This window comes from Penicillium bovifimosum, assembly GCF_028826915.1.
Source record: "Penicillium bovifimosum strain IBT 22155 chromosome Unknown utg000010l_segment0_segment0, whole genome shotgun sequence".
NCBI lineage: Eukaryota > Fungi > Ascomycota > Eurotiomycetes > Eurotiales > Aspergillaceae > Penicillium > Penicillium bovifimosum.
The window spans coordinates 27,620-49,294 of record NW_026622718.1 but is presented as its reverse complement, the minus strand read 5'-3'; the positions used below and the strand labels follow the sequence as shown (position 1 = coordinate 49,294).

At 50.3% G+C, this 21,675-nt stretch overlaps 6 protein-coding genes across 6 annotated transcripts; 4 read left to right on the top strand and 2 right to left on the bottom strand.

Moving 5' to 3' along the window:
* Window positions 1-389: 389 nt before the first annotated feature.
* Window positions 390-1,193, bottom strand: N7515_010364 (A4/G1 family peptidase; the record flags this gene model as incomplete). Its single annotated transcript, XM_056671107.1, has 1 exon — window positions 390-1,193. One exon carries the CDS (start codon window positions 1,191-1,193, stop codon window positions 390-392), a length of 804 nt encoding a protein of 267 aa, XP_056516731.1.
* A 1,649-nt stretch (window positions 1,194-2,842) lies between these two features.
* Window positions 2,843-4,023, top strand: N7515_010363 (LysM peptidoglycan-binding domain-containing protein; the record flags this gene model as incomplete). The annotated part of the gene is made up of 2 exons (XM_056671106.1): window positions 2,843-3,253; window positions 3,310-4,023. 2 exons carry the CDS (start codon window positions 2,843-2,845, stop codon window positions 4,021-4,023), a joined length of 1,125 nt encoding a protein of 374 aa, XP_056516730.1.
* A 1,022-nt stretch (window positions 4,024-5,045) lies between these two features.
* On the top strand, window positions 5,046-6,219 carry N7515_010362 (uncharacterized protein; the record flags this gene model as incomplete). Its single annotated transcript, XM_056671105.1, has 4 exons — window positions 5,046-5,090; window positions 5,146-5,163; window positions 5,216-5,960; window positions 6,026-6,219. 4 exons carry the CDS (start codon window positions 5,046-5,048, stop codon window positions 6,217-6,219), a joined length of 1,002 nt encoding a protein of 333 aa, XP_056516729.1.
* A 796-nt stretch (window positions 6,220-7,015) lies between these two features.
* N7515_010361 (RAD51 family DNA repair protein) lies at window positions 7,016-8,294 on the top strand (the record flags this gene model as incomplete). Its single annotated transcript, XM_056671104.1, has 4 exons — window positions 7,016-7,090; window positions 7,154-7,233; window positions 7,349-7,416; window positions 7,483-8,294. The coding sequence occupies 4 exons, from the start codon at window positions 7,016-7,018 to the stop codon at window positions 8,292-8,294; spliced, it is 1,035 nt and encodes a 344-aa protein (XP_056516728.1).
* A 372-nt stretch (window positions 8,295-8,666) lies between these two features.
* Window positions 8,667-12,782, top strand: N7515_010360 (nucleoporin Nup120/160; the record flags this gene model as incomplete). Its single annotated transcript, XM_056671103.1, has 3 exons — window positions 8,667-9,303; window positions 9,375-11,522; window positions 11,575-12,782. The coding sequence occupies 3 exons, from the start codon at window positions 8,667-8,669 to the stop codon at window positions 12,780-12,782; spliced, it is 3,993 nt and encodes a 1,330-aa protein (XP_056516727.1).
* A 1,141-nt stretch (window positions 12,783-13,923) lies between these two features.
* N7515_010359 (uncharacterized protein) lies at window positions 13,924-18,683 on the bottom strand (the record flags this gene model as incomplete). Its single annotated transcript, XM_056671102.1, has 4 exons — window positions 13,924-14,158; window positions 14,300-14,674; window positions 14,728-17,770; window positions 17,828-18,683. 4 exons carry the CDS (start codon window positions 18,681-18,683, stop codon window positions 13,924-13,926), a joined length of 4,509 nt encoding a protein of 1,502 aa, XP_056516726.1.
* Between the last annotated feature and the right edge of the window lie 2,992 nt (window positions 18,684-21,675).

Sequence of the window (21,675 nt, the reverse complement as noted above, 5' to 3'; positions counted from 1 at the left end):
ATGTGTCGACTACACTCTCAGCAGGTGGCACGAAACAGTCTGCCTTGCTTGAGACGGTAGTGGTGGATTTTGGCCCTTCCTTGATCAAGGAATACTAGCATAACAGTCCGCAGTGGATTCTACATGGATAGGGACCGCACCTATGTCATATTACGAGAATATGTTGGAGCGAATTATTGTGTCATTCAAACGTGCAATTGAGCCGAGAGTTGATTGTGGCCATGATACTACCCGATGCAAACAAAGTTCCATGCCATGCATAACAAAAAACATCATATAGTTCCCTCGAATCTGTGAGTATCCAACGGTTCCAATTCCCAGTGCAGTATTGTGTTGTCAGCCGGCAATGATGCTGCATGTCTCGGTCGAGCTCACTATCCCTGAATTTTTCACAAGTAGCTCACGCTGACACTGTTACTAGTGAGGGAGGAGGAGGTCAAGATCCCGTTGCCCTGCTGGATATCCATGAGTGTAGCGCCAGCTGGTCCGACCGTCTGGCCACCAGTCGAGGCCTGGGCGTTTGTGAATGTCACAGTTCCGAAGTTGGCGAACGGGACCAAGTCCTCGTTGCTTGAGAAGTCCTCAACGATCCATTCGGCATTGTACTCGCAGAGGTCACCGTCCACTCCGCCGGTGAATGTGTGGGTCACGGTTTTGCCGGTGGATACATTCTCAATCGTCGCGGTCCCGGTGGTCTTGGATGTAGCATCCACAGTGACCTTGATCTTGTTTCCAGCCGCAATCGAGATGCCAGAGAAGTCATACGCATAGTCCGGGTACCATTCATACCATGCATCGTACGACACAGTGCGTCCCTGAATGCAGAAATCAATACCAGTCTGGAGGATAGCGCTGCCGCAAGTATCGCCGTCGATGCCAACCCACGCAGAGGCACAGTACTGCTTGCTTGAAGAAGCACCCGATGGGAGCTTGGGTGTCGGAACAGTGAATTCTGCAGTGACAGAAGTATAGCCCTTGCCGATCAGCACAGCTCCAGCCCAGTTTGAGCTGTACTCCTCGTGGGTCGTCGAGTTGAGATGAAGAACTTCCGAGGTTCCGGGCTTATAGGGTGGGTGGCTTGAACGGCCGGAGGTTCTGGCAGCATTGCGAATTGCTCGTCGCTCAGTGAGGGGAGCTGCCATGGCTGATGCTGCAAGCAGTACTGCTCCGCAAATGGTGATCGAGACCTTCATGATGCAGATTTGGGCAAGAGACTGGTAGGCTGTTTCGAAGGCAAGAGAGGAAAAAGATGGATGATTGAATCTGGGAGAACCAAGATAGCGTCAGGAAACATGCTGGTTATATAGTTTTCACATCTCCTTGTCGCTTCGTCAAGAAGAACATGATAAGAGACTTGACTCGGCGTGATCGAGTCAGTTCAGACGCAGTTCCAATGTAACATCACCCTCATCGAACAAACAACAGTCTGCATGTTTCATGATACCTTCGGAGGCCGGTGGTCTGAGATATCTCGCGATTTGTTCGCATCCCAAAGAAGTCCATTTTATCCGCGAATATTAACCGGTTGATCGGTCTCCTCTGAAGATGCCGGAGATATCCTCGCGTGGGAATCCAATGGCATTGTCAGCACCTGGACGCTAGAGATGCACTTTCATTCGGATCTCCGACGGAAGCTAGGAATGTCGCAAGCCATGTCACCACAAATTGCTGAAGCGCGGGGACAGGTCCGAGAGGATATACTGCATAGATCAAGCATTCGAGTAAACATGAAGATTACCTAGTACCGATATGGAAGTGATCGCTCTATTCTGAGGGAATTGGTGAGAGCGTTCCGTAAGCGATGGTAACTCGATGTGACTGTGGCTTGAAGAACAATATCGCCTTATGGCCAGGCCAGTAGTCCGTCGGTGATAAGAGTGCCAAGCTTTAACAAGCAACTTTGCCCAGAGAAACTGAAGAAATCACCATGCATAGTGTATAGTCATGCATGACAAGCGTGTTTTGGTGTGGACCTTGAATAGAGACTTGGGTGTCAGCATCAAGATAGAAGGCATATTCTTGCATAAATATGTGAACTGTGCACAATTCGGACTTCGCAGCCTAGTTAGTCCATCCTAAGTGTTCCAACCAGGTAGGCGACGGTATTTTCATCAAAACGAGAATTCATGGCTCATGCTCCAGCAGGTGAGGCTCCTAGACATGAAAAGATGCTAAATCTTGAAGATACTGGCATCAGCAACTCATTCTGACCATCCTGCGGAGACATGACATTCCAAAAATAGACAGCAAAAATGTCTATAACTTCTGGGAGTGCGCAAGTTGTTTTTCTTTCTTTTTCGCTCCCATATCCCCGACAGTGCCTTGGCAGTAAGAACTGTGGCGAGAAAACTAGTCTCCCTTATGAATTTGGCCGCATGTCTCGAGACATGAAAGAGCTCTTTGCCTCTGGCGCTCGAATCAGAAGAAGAGATGACTCTGGGGGCTCTATTGAGGATTCCTTTAGGATAGAGTCTCAATAGTGATCATCAAGCGTCTGAATGGTGTTCTTATTCATTTCTGATCCTGGGCATCAGATGTCAACTGACAAAGGACACCTCGAGAAAGTCGATCCCCGGTGATCTTCCTCTTTGTTTCCGACAAATTGTTTAAACTCGTCGGCCAATCATTCACGGCGAGGGAATGAGAGCCCCCCAGTGTCTGCAGTTGAACAATGAACTGTATGCTAATACTGTAGCTACTTCTAGTCCAGAGGGTGTTGCGTATAGTTGGGAGTGTTATTCATTTTATTCCATGTCCTCTTGTGTCTAAACTACTTATAAAGGGCGGGCTGGTCTTCTCTACCAGAGGGTATCTCTACACCTAGGCAGTCACCTCATTTGGAATGAAGTCCGTTCACTTTCTCGTCGCTCTGTTTATTCACATGGCGACTGCCCTTTCGGGTCGCCGCTCTGGTGTTAGCCATGGTCATTCACTCCAGAGACGTGCTGCACCTGTACCGGGTAAGAATGGTATCTGTTATACCTATACCATTCAACAAGGGGATAACTGCGCAACGCTTAGCGATCGCTACCATGTTACTACTGCCGATATCGAAGCATTCAATACTGGTTCCTGGGACTGGCGGGGCTGTTCCAAGATGCAGCAGGGCGATTTCGTTTGTCTCAGTTCGGGTGCTTTTCCAATGCCGGTTGCTCTTCCACAGGCTACCTGCGGTCCACAGGTGCCTGGGACGATGCGACCTGACAACTATGCCAACCTCGCCGCACTAAACCCATGCCCTTCAGATAAATGCGTGAGTCTTGTGTGGTCAATGTCATTCTTTCCATCTCTAATATATCTGGTCTACAGTGTAATAAAACAGGTCAATGCAGTACCAGCTCGGCCTCTTGCGATGTGGCCCAGTCATGTATCTTCAATTGTGGAGCAAAGAGTCCGACCAAGCAAAGCACTGCCAACAGCGGTACTAGGACCACTGCATCCAAGCCTTCCGCAGTTTCGACCACCACAAAGGCAAGCACAATCTCAAGTTTGCATACAACTTCGAAGGTGACGACGAGTTCAAAGACAAGCACAACTCTCAAAGCGACTACAACTTCCAAGGCGACCACCACTTCAACCAAAACCACCAAAAAGGAAGTCCCAGCAACAAAAACCACCAGCGAGGTGAATCCAACGGAAACTTGGCAGCTCACACTCTATGAGGACGCAGATTGCAAAGGCAATTACTTCTCTATCCAGGGCCACGAGAACAAGTTCGAGGGGAATTGCATCACTCTCTCCGAGGACACCAATACCGAGATCTCGGATACAACTACCTCCTGCCGGTGGTGGACTCAGGGTGGCCTTAATTGGTCCACGTGCTCCTCCAGTAAACTGACGAAGCCTAAGTCATGGTTTGTCGATGCTTGTGAGTGCTACGTATACATCGACAAGAAGTGTAAACAGCTCGGTGGACTAGCCTATGCGCCTTGGCAAAAATGCCAAAAGAGCCAGACGTCGAATTTGAATAATCACTCGCCATGGGGCTCGATGATTTGTTGGTATAGCGAACGGCCCGGGTGATCACGTATATATTGAGGATCAGAGACGAGCTGGCTACCTAGCTAGGTATGGCCCGGGGGGGATTCTTGATGATGATTTTTGCCGATATGTACCTCTTACAATATATATAACAATCCATGCATACATGCGAATTTCAAGATTTGATCACATTTGGTCTCTCTTTCCATCGTAGGCATCACGCGTGTGCCTGGAGTCTAAGTGACGACCTGTCTAAGAAGATAGATGCATAGATCGGGGCCTTCGCGATGTTATTCGCACTATCCACAAAACCATAAACGTTAGTGAATGGAGCACCAGCAGATTCCCAAGGCTCTATTTTCTTTTGTTTATATTTTATAAAACAGACACAGATTCCATCAACCAGCCAAGTGGCCGAGCGGTAACTCAGCCATCTTATCTTCCTTGGTCTAGTGGTGATGATTTCCGCTTGTCATTAAAACCGATAAGCGCGGGAGACCGGGGTTCGATTCCCCGAGGGAGAGATTTCTTTTTTTTTTTTTTTTATTATTATTCATCTCGTTGTGCCTGTCTTTCTTCCTCTGACCTCGATGCTCTATTTTCAATCAATACGGCAATATAGCATATCCATACTCCGTAGTTATATTTCGAACTGAGTGGTAGTCTCCTACAGTTGCAGGAGTAGCCTGTCCAATCTACTAGGTCTATGAAGTGCGACGCAGTGATGTATCTTTCCATTTCAAGTCCTGTATAGCTGCATGTGATAGCAAGTTTGCTTTGAAAATTTCATCAAGGTTCAGAGCAAAGAGAGGGGAACGATGATATTTACGGAATGGAATGCGCTTTGGGAAGCTCGAGTATTGGAAGGTGGCATGCCATTGCCTCCTTCCACATCTGGTTCGTTCTTTCCTTTCACAAGCAATGCCGTGATCTCAACTCGGAACCTTCCACAGGAGCAACTCAGCATCTCTTTCATCGGCCTTTGATTATTACCTACCCCTTATTGAATATAGACCCTACTCTTCTCTGGATACCCCAAATCGGACTACATAGCACCACCCACCATGGGGTTCTGGGTGGACTGGGAGCTATGGCAGAAGCTGAGCTTGGTAAGTCCACAGTTCTCGACCAAGAAGGCTATGCACTGACTGTAAAACCCTTCAGGTACTTGCCATGTTGATCGTACGTGGATGAACCACAAGGCCGCAAAGGCACATACTGATAGAATTTACAGGCCGTGGTGTTCATCTACGCTTTTTGTGTCCTTGGCTGGAATCGCTGGAGACTGCGCAAGTATGCCGCAACAGAGGCGGAAGATCGTGAAAAGCAAGCCGAGCTGTACCCGATGCTGCACCAGGATGACATCCCCTTCGGTGCCAGGGCTTTGCACAGAGGGATCGAGGTAGAAGGGATCTGGATTTCGACTCCCAATACACCCATACAGAGTCCCTGCCAGCCCATTAGTCCAGCTGCGAGCCGGCCTGCAACTCCAGCACCGAGGCCGCTGCCGAGAAGCTTCAGCTCCATGTCTTCCGCCTCCGTCGGATCCCAGAGTCCACAGATTACCACAAAGCCCACACTCTCGGTTGGACCTCAGCGTTCCCGAATGGCTCCGAAGACCATACCAACGGCTGCCCGGCATGGAGTCGTGTCCGAGGTAGACCTAGCCTCCGCGGGCTTCAATTGTGAAGATCACAGACGCGGCGATCATTACAGCCGAGCCAGTCTGCCCATCAATCCAGATGACCTCCGAATATCGCCTGTGCAAGAGGAATCACGGGTAGGGATGAAAGACACAAAACGCAGTGAGAAGCGACCCGGTATTCACGCGCTGGTTTCCGGCCCAAGTCCTCGTCCTTATACCAAGGAGTACCGAGCTGGTTTCGATGGCGCCGGCGGTGACCTAGACCATGTCCCAGACATGACCGAACTCTCGTCTCATAGTCCCTCAGAGAATAAACGGACCTCCCGATTATCGAGTAAGTCAGGCCAGCTACGACCTGGGGATGAAGCAGAGAGACTAATGTCGTTCTTCACTTCATAGGGGTTCTTCGTCGGCGATCATCCGAGGAATTCCGGCGCAGGATGAGCCAGATTTTCAACGAAAATATCAGAATGGGACTGCCAGCAGAGCAGCTGGAGTTCGGCCCAACTTTGCGCGAGTACCAACGACGGAATTTCCGCAATCCCTTCCTTCGTCCCTTCCGGCACCTGCGCCACTCTTCTGGAAATGGATAGTCGTGAAGCTGTGACCCCTGAAGCTTTTGGTCTCACGAAGAACCTGGAGTTGTGGACACAAATGTTGAGGAGGTCTCCGAGATGAGGTTTTCACTTGCTCAGACATCTAACCTTGAATTTGATCTGGCGTTGCAGCGACTCATGGGCAGTTCCCAGACACCGTATCTTGGCCGCAGCAGCATTGAGGGAACATATTCTAACGGAAGAGAAGAGGTCTCAGCGTGTAGTGCTTTGCTTTTGTATTCTTACGATTTTAAAAAGCGTTGTCTTGCAATCTGACGATCAGCGTACGATTCAGTGGTTGAATAGTAGTTGGTCCGCCGAGATGATACAGACCTCTTTACCATAGAATCAAAGTAATACCAAGTAAGATCCATCCATACCAGTGCTGCCATCTGAGTATTTTCAGACATCTGCAAGAATAAGGGACGGTGACCTGTTCAAACCCCGGAAAGGCCCAAGGCAGCAACGTCACACGTGACCTCGCGATCCATCTGACGCGTCCGAGTTGTTGACTCGGAGTCACCTTGGCCTTTTTCGCCACAGACCGATAACCCGCACTTTTCTCTCCTTTCAAAATCTAGTCTTGTTTGCTTCTTGAGCCATTGGTCAAAGCCAAAAAGTTTTCTGTCAGTTCAACCGAGGATATTACCCTTTACATCCGGCTTTCTATCCACCCCTGACGCGTATTGTTTTGAGTGGATCATCCATTCCCCGCGCATTCAACTCGAAAAGATCTGCCACAGAGGCATCGAAATACTGCAGGCGCTGGTAAGCGTAGTGAATCAACTCTAATATGGAGGGACAAGAGCAATATGAGGACAATGGGCTTCCTGGCCCTGGTGCCCCAACCCCGCTCTCTGCGCTGGATGTGAGTGGAGGTCTCAAAATTGATGCAGAACGGTGGGCTACAATGCTAACGTTGCTCTGACAGGGTGTTTCTGGATTGACTGCCAGAGATATTAAGTTGTTCGTGGATGCAGGATATAATACCGTTGAGTCTGTCGCCTACACGTACGTACCCCATGACCTTCGCGCGGCCGTTGCGGTTCATTGTCTAGCAGAATCTCACTGTTACACCTCCTTCCATGTTTATTCCGGTATGGCTGACATATTGTCCAATATCTAGGCCCAAGCGGTTGTTGGAACAGATCAAGGGTATATCGGAACAGAAGGCCACCAAGATCCTAGTAGAAGGTATGCTTTTTCCGTGATTGACTTCATCGAGGTTGAGTAATCATGGCTAACGCATATTCGCATTAGCTTCTAAGCTGGTACCTATGGGATTCACAACGGCAACCGAAATGCATGCCCGGAGAAGTGAGCTCATCTCAATCACTACTGGATCCAAGAGACTCGACACATTGCTCGGAGGTGGTGTTGAGACCGGGTCAATCACGGAGATCTTTGGAGAATTCAGGACGGGAAAAAGTCAGATTTGTCATACTCTTGCGGTCACTTGCCAGCTGCCGTTCGATATGGGCGGTGGTGAAGGCAAGTGTCTTTACATCGATACCGAGGGCACTTTCCGTCCAGTGCGGTTGTTGGCTGTCGCACAGCGATATGGCCTCGTTGGAGAGGAGGTTCTTGATAATGTGGCATATGCACGAGCATACAACTCGGATCACCAGCTCCAGCTGCTCAATCAGGCCTCTCAGATGATGTGTGAAACCCGATTCTCCCTTCTGGTGGTTGACTCGGCGACATCTCTGTACAGAACGGATTTCAACGGCCGTGGGGAGCTCGCGTCACGGCAAACTCATCTGGCCAAGTTCATGCGTACCCTGCAACGCCTCGCAGACGAGTTCGGCATTGCGGTCGTGATTACGAACCAAGTTGTTGCCCAGGTTGACGGTGGACCCAGTGCCATGTTCAACCCGGATCCCAAGAAACCTATCGGTGGTAATATCATCGCCCATGCCAGTACTACTCGACTCAGTTTGAAGAAGGGACGCGGCGAGACTCGTATCTGCAAGATTTATGACAGCCCTTGCCTTCCCGAGAGTGATTGTCTTTTCGCCATCAATGATAACGGTATCGGTGATCCCAGCGAGAAAGACCTGGAAGATAAATGAGCAAAGCCTCTCCATGGCCACCGAATTGGTCTTTGACACGATGTTAGTGACTTGACGAGTATCATATTGAGATAGCTGTTTACGTTGTTTGTGCCGTCCATGGCATATCAGCGATATTTCTTTTATTTTTAATAGAAGCGCAATAGAAAGCGAAGATTCCTCAGCATCAAGAATGAACTGAAGAAAGGAAGTAATATTCGTAGGTATGTGTTTGTCCTTGCGACTACGCGGAGCCATCAATCTCAGGCCTCTCGTCGCGCCAAGACTTACATGTTTTTTGAGCTCCAGTCTCCAGCTTCCCGCCCTTCGATCTTCAACCTTCTCACTTCCCGGCCATGGAGTGCTAAGTTGAGATACCACTGTCAATCGATCATGGCGAAAATTTACAAAGACTCAAGGGTCGACCTGCGGCCTTACTCGCCGACCACGGTCGCCAATATTCAGATCCCGACCCTAGAGCCCGTTGCCCGTCGTCCACGCTTCTCGATCTCATCCACCTCAGATGACGTCCCCATCGCCAAAGATGAAGATGAATTCTCCCGACGTTACCTCGCGACTCAAGGCGATATCTACTTCCGGAAGCGCAAGGTCTATCCCAGGACGTTCTTATGGCGCGTGATCAACGACAATAAAGTGCTGGAGATCCAGTGCGCGGACCTGACGAAGGGCGGGACAGAAGTCTACGAGTACAATGTGACCCTGCGATTGGGATTCCAGGAACAGATTCTTCCATTTGGAGTCGAATTGTCCGACTCGGAGGATCATGAACTCATCAGTGTCTTTGTGATTACCGCCTCGAAGCACCTTCACACCTTGTCTCTACGCCCCGAGTTCTTCCGCCGAACCTCCTCGATCGATGAAAATGTGAGTGACTGGTGCAAGACAACTCTGCCGGCTCCCTTGGCCTTTTCGAATCCCCACCGACTCCACGCGAGCAGCCCCCTGGAGTTGTTTATATCCCTCGACAATGGCGCGCTTCTACGGCTGACCCGGAGAGCCGGTGACGATGGTGAGTGCTTGCCCTTTGCTGAGACTGCTCGTTTTGCGATCGCTCTGACTGATTGATCTTGTTCGATTCAGGTTCCCATTGGTCTCCTCTCACCTTGGACGAACGCACATGGGGTTCTTCGATTCGAGGCCTTGTCAAATGGAACGCGCCATCTTCGATTCGACATGACGGGCGCAACCTCGATTTAAACGTTGCAAATGCGATTGCCACTACCTCCGACGAGACCTACGTTTTCGCTATCTGTTTAAACCATACCCTCAAGATTTGGAACCTTGCTACGAATAAGCTAGCGGCCACAAAGGATCTCCTGGGACGCTCACTTCAAGATCCGGATCTTGTCGCATACACATTGAACCCCGCCGAGGCATCGTTCATGCGTGTCTTCAATGCCGAGAGAGCGATGGACGGCGGCCATCGTTTCTATGTCGTCACATATTCGCCATTTGAGGATGGCAGGTTCAAGTTCTGGGCTGTCAAAGGTGGCTTGACATCTGAACTGGTTATCGAGGAACTCTTTGCGGAGAACGTTTTCCGACCTGTGGACCCCGACGCCACGGGCAACATGTTCTGGAGCATCGCTGATTTCCAGGTGAAGACCCGGGAAGAGGGCAAGGGAATGGAACTGTGGGTGCTCTGGAGAAACCACGGCCTTTACCAACTTTACACCCTGCACTTTGACCTTCAAACTCTGGTCACAGATTGGTCTACCAAGTGGGTTTCAACAACATTCGAAAGCCATAGGCAAGAATCGCCGCCTTCATTGGTCATGGATGATGTCGTAGACCCCACTGAAAAATGGCTACAGTATCTCTTGCAGCCGAACAGATATCTACCCGAGGTTCTTGAGACCGCCCTGGCTGTTTACCAGGAGGCCGTGAAGCCTCTCTCGTCGGTCTCGTCTGGAGGACTGAAAAAGAGCTTGCCTTTGGCGGAACGACTTTGCTCCACAATCGCATCGGCAGTGTCTCTTCGGAAATTCGCCGACGAGGAGATGGACTACTCCCGGTATACATCTGACACGGATTCAAAATGGCGTCAGTTCTGGCAAGTTGCGGAAGATCTCAACAAGCGCCGGTTCGAACCGATTTCTCTCGCCTACGACTCGTACACTGATATGCCGTGGCTACTTCTGTCGGACTCCTGCGCCGTGGTGCGCGAATGCAGCATCACGGAATTATTCCTGCACAACTCCAGCTCAGAACTCGCCAGTGGAGTGCCAAAGATGATGGACCGCTGGAGACATCGCAACATTCCAAGGGAGCTGGGTCCGCACTACGAAACGGCCTCTGGACTGTTGAAAGTGGCGACAGATTTCCGGAAGAGCTTCTCCGCCGAGCTCGACGGGGCATGCCGGGCCGCTCTCCAGGCCGAAATATTCTCCGAACCATCTTCGTCGATCCTGGACCGCATGGAGAGCTTCCGAGAGCGCTGTGATTTCACCAATCAAATTTCCAACAAGGCCTTTGATAATCTAGATGCCGCCTTGAGTGAATACATGCGAACCGACTGTTTGTCAATGGATGCATTCCTTGTTATCATCCATACAGCGTCGCTTCACTTTTGCGGAGAGGATTCGGAACTTGCTTCAACCTGTTTCGGTGCTCGTGTTCTTGTTAGTGGTGCACAAGAGACAATCTCCATCTCTCGTCAGATCTTCTATGATCTGTTAATCCTAGTCACGTTCGTGGATGGCGAATGGGAACCAACAAGCACGTCCGACTTCGACGCGTCCAAGCTTTTCTCAACCCTTGTCGATCTCCTGCGTGAATATGAGATGATGAACTGGCTCAGCTCGAACGTCCGCAAATGCCCCGACAGCGCACTCAAATTCGGTGCTGATTCGTCGATGCAGAGATTTTCAACGAAAGAAAGCAATTCAAAGACCAAGAGTCAACGAACCGCAAGCATCCTCGAGGATCTGTTTGTAACCGATATCAAGCCCCAACAAGCGATTGACTCCCCGCAAAGCTACACCTTGACGTTGGGCATCAGAGATGTCGTGGCCTGGATCACTCGCGAAGGTGAGGTGAACTATCAGCATGCAGTGGCTCATATCCAGTGTGACTTGATCGCCAAAAACAACATCGACCTGGCGTGGGACTTCCTTCGCTTCCAAGCAAGTACGTCTTGGTCCACCTATATAAAGGGTCGCTTGCATGTGGCTATGTCGGAATTCGATGCCGCGGCAATCTACTTCCGGAAGGCAGCCTATCTGCTCTGTATGTATCTCCTGGCGAATCCTTGTACGAACCTGTGCTAATTTCCATGCAGCTAGCGGAAAGCCAATGGGCAACCTCTCCGATATGTCAGCAGAGCTTCTAGACATCCTCGATGTTGATTGCTTCCACAACGGCCTTGCAAAATACTACCAGCACGTGCTTTCCATCTTTGAAAAAGTGCGGTCATACTCCCATGTCGCGGACTTTGCTAGCCTGGCGCTGCAGGCCCTTGACTCCGAAGTCTGGGCCGAGAAAGACGCCGAATACCCGACCGTACGCGACGATCTTCTGTCTCGTTTGTTCACTGGAGCCCTTAAGACTTGCCAATTTGACCAGGCATACTCAGCTCTGGCTAGACTGCAAGATCTCAAATTACAAAAGTCCCAGCTTACCGAGCTCATCTCCACTATTTTGGCAGTCTCTGGGCCTGGAACGGCTGGACTCAAGCAGATCCTTCGATTCCCTACCACCCTCGTCCCCAGCATTGCCTCCTTCATTGACGAGATTCTCGTTCATCTGACCCGCAAACAGACCAACAACGTATCGTGGTTGGATGCGGAGAACAAGCATTTCCCAGCCTCCCCTGATTACACCCGCATTCTGCAGGCTTATCGCATCGCCCGCTGCGACTACCGCGGCGCTGCGGAGATTGCCTATCGCAACGTCCAGCGCCTGCGCAAAGCACGGGATGCGCCGTCCTCAGCCCTCATCCGCAAAGGCCGGGAAGCCGCCGATGCAGCCCGGTCGCCAGTCGAGGAAGACGATGCCGAAAGCAAGGAAATCCGCCATGAACTCCTGTCACTAATCAACCTCCTCGCCTGCGTCGACAAGAGCGAAGCCTACATTCTCGTCGAGAACGGCCCTCCAACAAACGCCGCCCTGATCCCCTCCCTTGGAAGACGCGCAAGCGCACAAGCCGACGAAGACGGAAACATCTCCATGGGTGATGCCGACGCTGCCTCTCCCACGCCAGTTGGAGGCAAGCGTCGATCCTCTAATGCCGTGGCTTTCGCACCCGACCACCGCACAGGTGGCAGCAAGTCATCCGCCCCGGCCCGGCGCGACAGTACCGTGTCCTTCGAAGTCCCTGCGACGAATCCATTGCTTAAGCGTCGCATCATTGTCACACTCGAGCACCTGCGTCGTGAGTTCCAGTCCGAGCTTGACCGCGTCAGCCGTATTGAGCGTGGCGACTGGGAATTTGGTCTTTCGGATGAAGAGAAGGAGGATGTGGATAATGATGACACGATGGTTTTCTAGTCGGGGCTTTGAGACATTCATCTCTGACTTTGCATTTTGGGGCCTGATATTGTAGCCTCTGTTCCAATTTTATCTTCTTTTTGTCCCAATGTATGGTACTTCAAATGGTGTCTCTCGGTATTCTCTTTGTTAGAGTAATTTTGCATTACTGGATGGGGCGCACAATATGATTTGCTTGTCGCGTCTCTTAGGTTGACTTGTGTTGCGCTTGAGGTTCGGCTTCAAGCCGTGGGTTCGCTGTAGGGACCGCCTTCGGCTCCGACGCATAATTGATGTTGTCCGAAGGTTCAACTACTATAGATCCATGTAGTATTTTCACAGATCCAAGATGTAGGTACTTAGGTAGGTATTGATGGAGTTCGAAAATGTGATTAGGTTGGGGTGTCTTGGAGACGGGATTAGGTAGGTTGTGTCGTTATTCCCCCCATGTCCTCGGGATATATTTTCTACAGGTAAGACGCGACCTAGGGCGACCCGAGAGATAAACCTACCACCCAAGTCCTAACTAAGCAACGTGATGGAACATAGGTAGCACCTCATGTACTGGACTGGAACCTAGTTTTAACCTAGGTATGTAGGTACTAGGTCGGTAGTATATACACAAAGTGAATAGTATGGACCTTCCTAAATCAAATAAGGTACAAAAATCATCTGTCCAGTTGACAGTATCTACTTCCATGTACGCGTGTTTAGCGAGCGTCCCGTCAACTGGCGAGTCTCCAGCCAACTGGCAAGGCTAGGTATGGCCAACTGGCGAGCCTATCTAATTGATCCCTACGAATTGCCTATGCTCGACATCAGATTCATTCGATTCAATCTACGGCAGCTTCTCTACACTCAGGAGTCATCCCAATAGGTAGTAAAATTATGCACGATTCCATGACAGGATCCAAAACTATCAACGAGAGCCAAGAGAGACATTATCATCAGAGCAAAAACAATGAGACTGCCAAACCAGAAAACAGTATAAACGCCAGCAATAAACCCGACTCAATATCAGAAACAGCCATATGTCGATGTCGATATGTACCTCGAAAAAGGGAATGTGGGAAGATCGTCGCACCCAAAAAAATATATCCAGGCTTCAATCAGTGTAAGACACTCGAAGAAGACAACAAATAACAAAAGCAAAGCAACCAATCTAATCCGACTCCTCCATTGCCATGGCACTTGCATATAACCTGCTAAAGTGCGATTTGGGGTCGGTGAGCAGAGCGTAGGGTTCACCGTTCTCGACAATTCGACCGGTATCCAGGACGACGACGCGGTCGAAATCGAGGATTGTGTCGAGTTTGTGAGCAACGGCAATGATGGTGTGGTTGCAGAATTTCTCACGGATGACTCGTTGCATGATTTCGTCTGTTTTGGTGTCGATGCTGGGTGTTGGATTAGTCGACGGTTTCAATGTTTGAGGCAAGGGGGAGGGCTCGGATGTATGCAGGGGGGAAGTGGATGTGGAGACAATGATTATTGTTCCAAGTGGAGAACATGAAGTGAGGGAGGAAAGGATCACTTACTTGCTAGTTGCCTCATCGAGTATCAGGATGTTGCCTGGGCGAAGAAGAGCCCGCGCCAAGCAGAAGAGCTGCTTTTGGCCGTGTGATAGGTGAATCTCGTCGATGTCGGTGGACAAATTCCCCTTTTCTTGAATCGCAGGCAGAAGCTGGACGCTCTTGAGAGCCGCTAGGATGTCTCGATCGGAACATGTCCCCGTCGGATCGGCGTTCAACCGGACACTGCCCTTGAAGAGGAGCGAGTCTTGTGAGACACCGTTGATGCGCGAGCGGATCTCCCGTCGGGGAAGGTGACTGATGTCCACACCATCTACGGTGATGGTGCCGCTGATGAGTTCCATCATTCGGAAAATGCTCATGATCATAGAGGTTTTGCCGCTGTAATTTTGTTAGGAGAATTTGAAAGGTTGAGTTGGGAAATTTGTTCTTACCTTCCGGTTCGTCCACAGATGCCGACTTTCTCGCCAGCTTGGACGGTTAGAGAGACCTCGTTGAGGACTGGCTCGGAGGGCCTGTAGGCGGCAGAGACGGAGTGGAAGGCGACGGCACCCTTCGAAGGCCAGTTAGGGGGTACATCCTGGTCCTCACCAGGTTGATCCTCCGACTCGACAGTGGACGTAAAGTCCTTGATTCGCTGAATAGAACCGATGTGGGTCTCCAAGCTCGTCCAGAAGGTGACGAGGAGCTTGATGCTCTGGCTGAATTGGATCACGTTCAAGAGAGCGACACCCACGTAGCCGGCACTGAGGGATGTTCCACGTAGAGCGACAACCAAGACAATCAGAAGAACCGCGATGCCCGCGACGACCATGTCGAGTGACAGAGTGAGCCAGCGCTGGATAGCGAACATGAAGTAGAAGGGTCGTTGCGAGTGGTCCAGGAGAGCAATGTTCTTCTTTTCCATCGCATGTTGCCACCCAAAGGCCCGTAGGGTCACAAGTCCTTGGAGGCAGTCGGTAAAGTGAGAGTATAGCGGGGCCTTGGCTTCGATGTCCAAGTAACGAAGCTGGCGTGAAGTGCGCAGGTACATCTTCTGGATCAGGAACAATATACCCATCACAATCGGGAAAGAGATCGCGGCGTATTTGGAGGAGACACCGATGAGAGCCATCTGTGCCAAACAGAGGAAGAAGGTAGCGACGGTGTTGATCGCGGCAATGGGAAGGTCCATGTCGATGAGCTGCAAGTCTTGGCTGAATCGGTTGAGGATCGCGCCGCTGTCGGTCGTGGAGAAGAACAGCATCGGGGCACTGAGGACAGTGGTCAACAGCCTACGGTGGAAGTTCTCGCCGGACTTAGGGACCATGGTGATGATCATTTGCCAACAGCCGACAATCAGTGCGAGCATGGCGATACAGCCGAGCATCACGTAGATACCGAGATAGTGGCCGATCTCCTGCTTGGGACGTGCGGTGTCGGACTGGGCCCACCATTTCAGCCAGATGCTCGGGAAAGAGATGCAGAAGACGAAGCCGGCCATGGCGACCATGAAGATGGTTGCCGGGACCCAGCCGATTGCGTTGATGTAGTATGTGTAAATTCCGAGGTCACCACCGCGATCGCAATGCGCCGGCTCGTCAAGCAGTGCCAGCTTTTCTTTCTCGACGGTGTCGATACTAGAGTAACTGGGAGACTCGGTAAACCGCTTAGGCTTGTAGTCCCAGTCAGGCGACCCGAGTCCGAAGCTTGACACATATCCGCCAGTCTTGTTGAGAGCACCGAAGCTTCCCTGTTCCGAGATTCGACCGGCTGTGTCCAAGACGATGATGTGGTCGGCGTAGGGAAGGCGCTTGACCGAGGATGAGGCGACAATGACTGACGCTCCGACCTGTTTCAGAAGTCCCATGTGTCCGAAGAGGCTGTGGAAGATGTGGTTCTCCGTGGTAGCGTCAAGACCGCTCAGGGCATCGTCGAGGATGATAATCTTTCGCCGGGCATAAACTGCTCGCGCCAGTGCGATACGTTGGCTCTGGCCTCCACTGAGGGCAATACCCTTGCTTCCAATGACGGCCGCATCCCCGCGAGGGAACTGCGAGAGGTCTTCCTCCAGAGCACAGGCCTGAATCACGGACGAATACCATCTGGGGTCATAGTCGGACATCGCAACGATGCTGTCTTTGATAGTACCATTCATGTGCCACGGAGTCTGGTCACAGTATGCAACGCTGGGAGATGCGAGCTCAACCTTGCCATCGGCACAAGGGATTTCTCCGAGAAGAGCTTTGAGCAGAGTAGTCTTGCCGCATCCAGATGGTCCAATAAGAACAGCGAAGCTGCCTTGAGAAATGGTAATGTTGATATCTTTCACAATGGGAGTCTTCCCGGCGTCCCAGCCAAAGCTTCCACTCCGGACCACGACGGCATTGACAGATGACAAAGCACTGGAGCGCTTACCCAGCGACTCGACGGAGTCCGAGTTGTTCGAGGATAGCTCAAGGTCTCCAGCCTTTGACAGCAGCCGCTTCTCACCGAGGTCATCGAGGAAAAGAGTCTGAGAGGGGCTGCGTCTCCGATCGGCATGGTTCTCTTTTTCCAAGAACCGTTGGATACGCTGGAAAGACCCGACGGCGCCAGCGAATGACATGAGCGCCATCACCAAGGTCAAGAGAGGGTCTGCCAGGAGCGAGAAGAGAGACAGCGATGTGAAGACCCGAGAGACGTTCAAGGGCTCGCTGGAGATACCAACATAAACACCGAAAGTGAAGATCGGAGCAAAGATCCGAGTCAACCAGGCGAAAGCCATGTTGTAGACCAGGAGTGTACGGAACTTTTTAGAGATATCGAGTTCGCTGATGCGAAGACCGTGAATGAACTTCATGAAGGAATCCTGCAAGCCAAGCATCTTGACCCCTTTGATGGAACCAAGCATACCAGAAGTAGACGAGATACGCCTCTCGATAGCCTCCAGCCACTTGGCTTGCCGGGCGACGACGAAGGACATGCCAACCAAGGATCCGATGAGAGCGAAAAGAGCAACGCAAACAGGAACGACACAGGAGACTCCGAGTTGAATCCGAAGAAGGTAGATAGCCAAAGCGATCTCAATTGAGTTGGCCCAGATCTCGTGCATGGTTTGCCAGCCCTGTGTGATGCGCTCCACATCTGCACTCATCAAAGTAAGGGAGTTGGCGGGGTCGGTTTCCCCAAGAGTCAGACATGTTGCTTTCTTGTAGAGCATCGTGACAAGAACACCGCGAACCATGGTGATGCCGCGGTAGGTGAGGTGCTGATATTGGCCCATTGAAACCGCCAAACCAGCGTAAACCATGATGTAAGCACCAATGAGCCCATATCCAATGTTCTCGGTGCTCTTGTTCACTGGCGAATTGAAGAACGAGAGTGACCGCTCCAGAAGCAAAGGCTGACAGAAGTTGAAGGCCACAACGCAGGCTCTTGCCGGGACTCCGGCGAGGAGAGGCCATTTGACAGCTTTGACAGACTCCCATTGAAGGGTATTGGGCGACTTCTTTGTCACTGAAGGAATATACGGTTAGCAATAATGACTCCCAGGTAGTGAAGATGAGGATTCACCTTTGCTCCATTTCTCCTCGAATTGAGCCAGTAAACGCTCGGAACTTAGTTCTTTGTCCAAGGAGGACAGGTCGTCCACACGGAGCACACCATTGAAGCCAATCTTGAACAGGGGGTTCAACCACCAGAACACAGCCCGGTTGTAGAAACCCGCAGTATCTTCAGGAGGATAATCAGCGTATTCGGGTTTGAGGATGTGTCTCTTCTCCACCGCCTCCAGGAGGAAGAGAGCCAATTTGACACCCACGGCGACTGTGGTGACAATGGCAATGGTATCGTTGAATGTATCCACACTGCGAAGCCATAGCGTTCTGGACCGAGCGATATCGAAAAGGAGGCTGCAGAAGAGGTACGTGTTTAAAATGAACGACGGTCTCACAGAGCGCATGTGTTCTGCATACGACAGCAGACCGAGAGCGACGACACCGACGGACAGGATCACATTGGCTGGGACTGAGGCTCTGGTGCTATCGGCTGCCGGAAGGGCCCACAAGGCTGTTTGTGTAATTTGAAGTGCTAAGAGTGCCAACCAAGATATCTGATAGGAGAGGGGTATTAGCTGCAATTCCCTTTTGGGAGCAATGCTGACTGCTCGATGCTCCTCAACACCCAGAAGCCCGGAACTTACAAGCTTGATGAAGATCAACCATGATCCAATGACCTTGTTCCGTCTCGAGGACAGATGCCACAGACGGATGGGAATAGTGATTAGGATTAATAGAATAGGTAAGATTTCGAGAATCGTCTCTTCAAACAAAAGCGAGAAATCAAAACCGCCACGACACGATCCCGCATCGATACGTAGGGTATTATCCAGATCACGGCACAAAGCCGTTGAAGAACGAGAGGATGTCATCTCTACTCTGAACCACCTGACGATATAGGATGGTTGAAGAGAAGAAAGACGCAGAACGAGCGGCACGGGGAATTAGAATTTCTAAAGAGTGTATGGGGTTAAAGAAACTTGCATGAGAAGAGAAGCAAAAGAGCGTTTGGGTTTAGATTGGATGCATCAGAAAAGTGACATGCAAAGCATTGGCTTTACTATTAAAGCACCATACAACAAGCTACATAGGGCTAAAGTAGCCCCTCTGCAGGAGCTCACCACCTGGTACATCTAGGAGACCTACAACTCCCTGAAGTCACCCTTTGTGATCCTGTCAGTGGTTACCTGCAACAGTGAGACTGTTGATGCAACCATCTTACAATGGCATAGGAGTTCATCTAGACTCGGCTTATGTGTCTCTGTATGGGGAACGGGGATTCTCATTTTGCATGAATTTCTTTTCTATTTTTCTTTCTTTTATTATATTTGATTTCCTCTTTCGGGTATGAAGACTGTCTGCCTTGGGGTTCTACACAGTAAGATGATTTCATCCTCATCTCGGGTGTTGACTTCCAGGACTCTTGTGAAGTTCATTTCCCCCTTGGGGATGTGGGGGATGCAGTGGCATCACTAGATCTTTCGCCCCTGGAATCAAGGCAAGTCTAGGGCTAATCCCAACACGAGGGAGTCGTGCTACCTTGCAGAAACTGAGGCTCGAATGGGTATTTTCAGATTTTTATTTTCTATTTTCTATTTTTTTTATTTTCTTATTTTTTATGCTCTCTGAACCAGTGGTACGAGAGGTAAAAGAGTTTCCATTCAGGTGAGGGCAAGTCTGCATGATGGGAGATCTTCCGCTTTGACTTTTCTAGTGGAAACTCATTTATTTTTATTTTAATTGCTATTCTTGACCGCATGGCCTTCCCCAAGCCGGAAATATTCAATACTCCGGTGTATACTCTGGGGTGGTGGATCCCAACCAGCTGGAGCTGGATGTATACTAAGAGAACACCAAGAATAATCACCAGGAGATTAAATGCCGATTGAAACTGGAGGTTTCTAGTCCCGACTGTAACCATACTCAATCTTGAATCGCTTGTCTGCTTTCTTGTTATTTGCTTTTGTTAGCTCCGTAGTGGCGGCCAGGATTCACCTTTGAAGGTCGTCCGGGCCAATCGTTCAATTTATCCCCAAGCAGAAACTAAATATAAGTGTCGAGCTCTTCGGACTTTTATCGGTTGACGTAGGGATTACGCCCAGATTTGAATTGAGGCCGACCAAGTTGAAATCCTGCACATTCCAAGTTGTGTGGTGCTCGTGGCGCTGGGCCAGCACCGAATCAATCTGCACGACTCGGCATCTGTACCTACAGCACTACAGCACCTGACGATGAAGCTGTAGTGGAGGGTAGGGGATCCTAGTGTTCTTTGCTTTTTTCTCTTTCTCTTCTTCTTGCTCTTCTCTCCATTGTCTTAGAAAAGGTGGTGGATGAGTGGCGAATCAGGTGCATAATCTCCACCTCAGTACATTGGTACCTATGCAGTGGATTTCAAATTGCTCTGTAGTGGAGAGACCTTTTCCGTCTTTTCCGTGGGGAGATGAAGATGGAATTTCTTGTGTGCAACATAGATATGAAGAGATGGAATCGATATATAAATATAGTACCCGATATGAAGGTATAAAAGATGAAACTATTGACCTCAGATCCTGTCATGTTCATTGCCATTGTCCGATCGACGCCAAAATGCGGGCGCTATCCCAGCCCCATACTAGCGCGCACTAGCGCCCACCAAAGGGCCGAGAACCTGATCTTCCACTAAGTCTCGGCGTGTGGACCGGGGCTATATCCGTGCAATTATGATCTTCTCGAGATCGGATATACGAGAACGAATCGAACTAAAATACGGAGTAAAAAAGTACGGAACAAAGATCATCATTCCACATTCCACACCACATGGAGGCAATAATCCATGTTTTTGACGGGCTGTATTGCATCAACATTCCTCAGATAGCCGAGATAGCTTTTTGTACCCCTTTCCTGCGTTCTGATTTCAGTGGATCAATATTGAAGGAAAATATAAAAAGATAAAAATACACCAATAATACAATAGTACGATACTCATACAACAATGGCTGAACAGATCAGATTAACCGTGCCAAGTCGACAGGTCGCGGGATTCCCCCCTTGTGACCCTTGCAGGAACCGAGACCCTAAGTGACTGATTTGTTTACACATCACCATCGGCTCCATAGGGTATGCCGAGTACTGACGTTTAGGTAATTATAATTGGCACATCTCGACCTCATCAGAGTACTGAGATAATAACAGAACATCGCCCTGGTCGGTTTCAGTTGACCCAATAGCATTGTAATCTAAGCGAAGATCGAGATCATGCTAGTCATCTCTATCCTTGCACCGGGCGGAGTACACAGATTCGGCTAGGTAGATCGGGGAGATCCGAAGTATGAGTATGAGTGTCAAGTATCAAGGGATGGTACCTTGGATCTAGAGACCCCACGGCCAAGTTTTCATTGTGGGGGCGTTGCTAGTACTATTTTTCCTAATCTCTCCTAGCACCTGAATTTTCCCGGCAAGACACGAACTGTCAGATTGTGTGTCACATTGACTTTCCGATCGCGATCAGGATCGGCGCATTCACCGGCGCCTCACTGCTGTGACAGTGCCTAAACTGCGCGGCAAATCCTTCGTACCCTCGCCACACCTTACTGATGCAGACCCCAACTCTCGGATGGCCGTGCCATAAGCACCCATCGGCAAAGATCCCCGAAAGGGAGGTGAGCATGGAGTAAGCAGTCTGGGGCTGGTGCCATGTGCGCATCAGTCGGTGTAAACGCATAACCGTCTCAGCCCTTCACGAGGCTCGTATAGCTGTGCTGTTGCCAATGCGGCGGAGAAGCTAGAACCTATATCCGCAGTAAGAAGTGAGGGCAAATGCCATTTGAGGTCATGGGTCATGCGTCTGTGCGGCTTGCCCTAGGCGGGTTCAACACAGACGAGGCT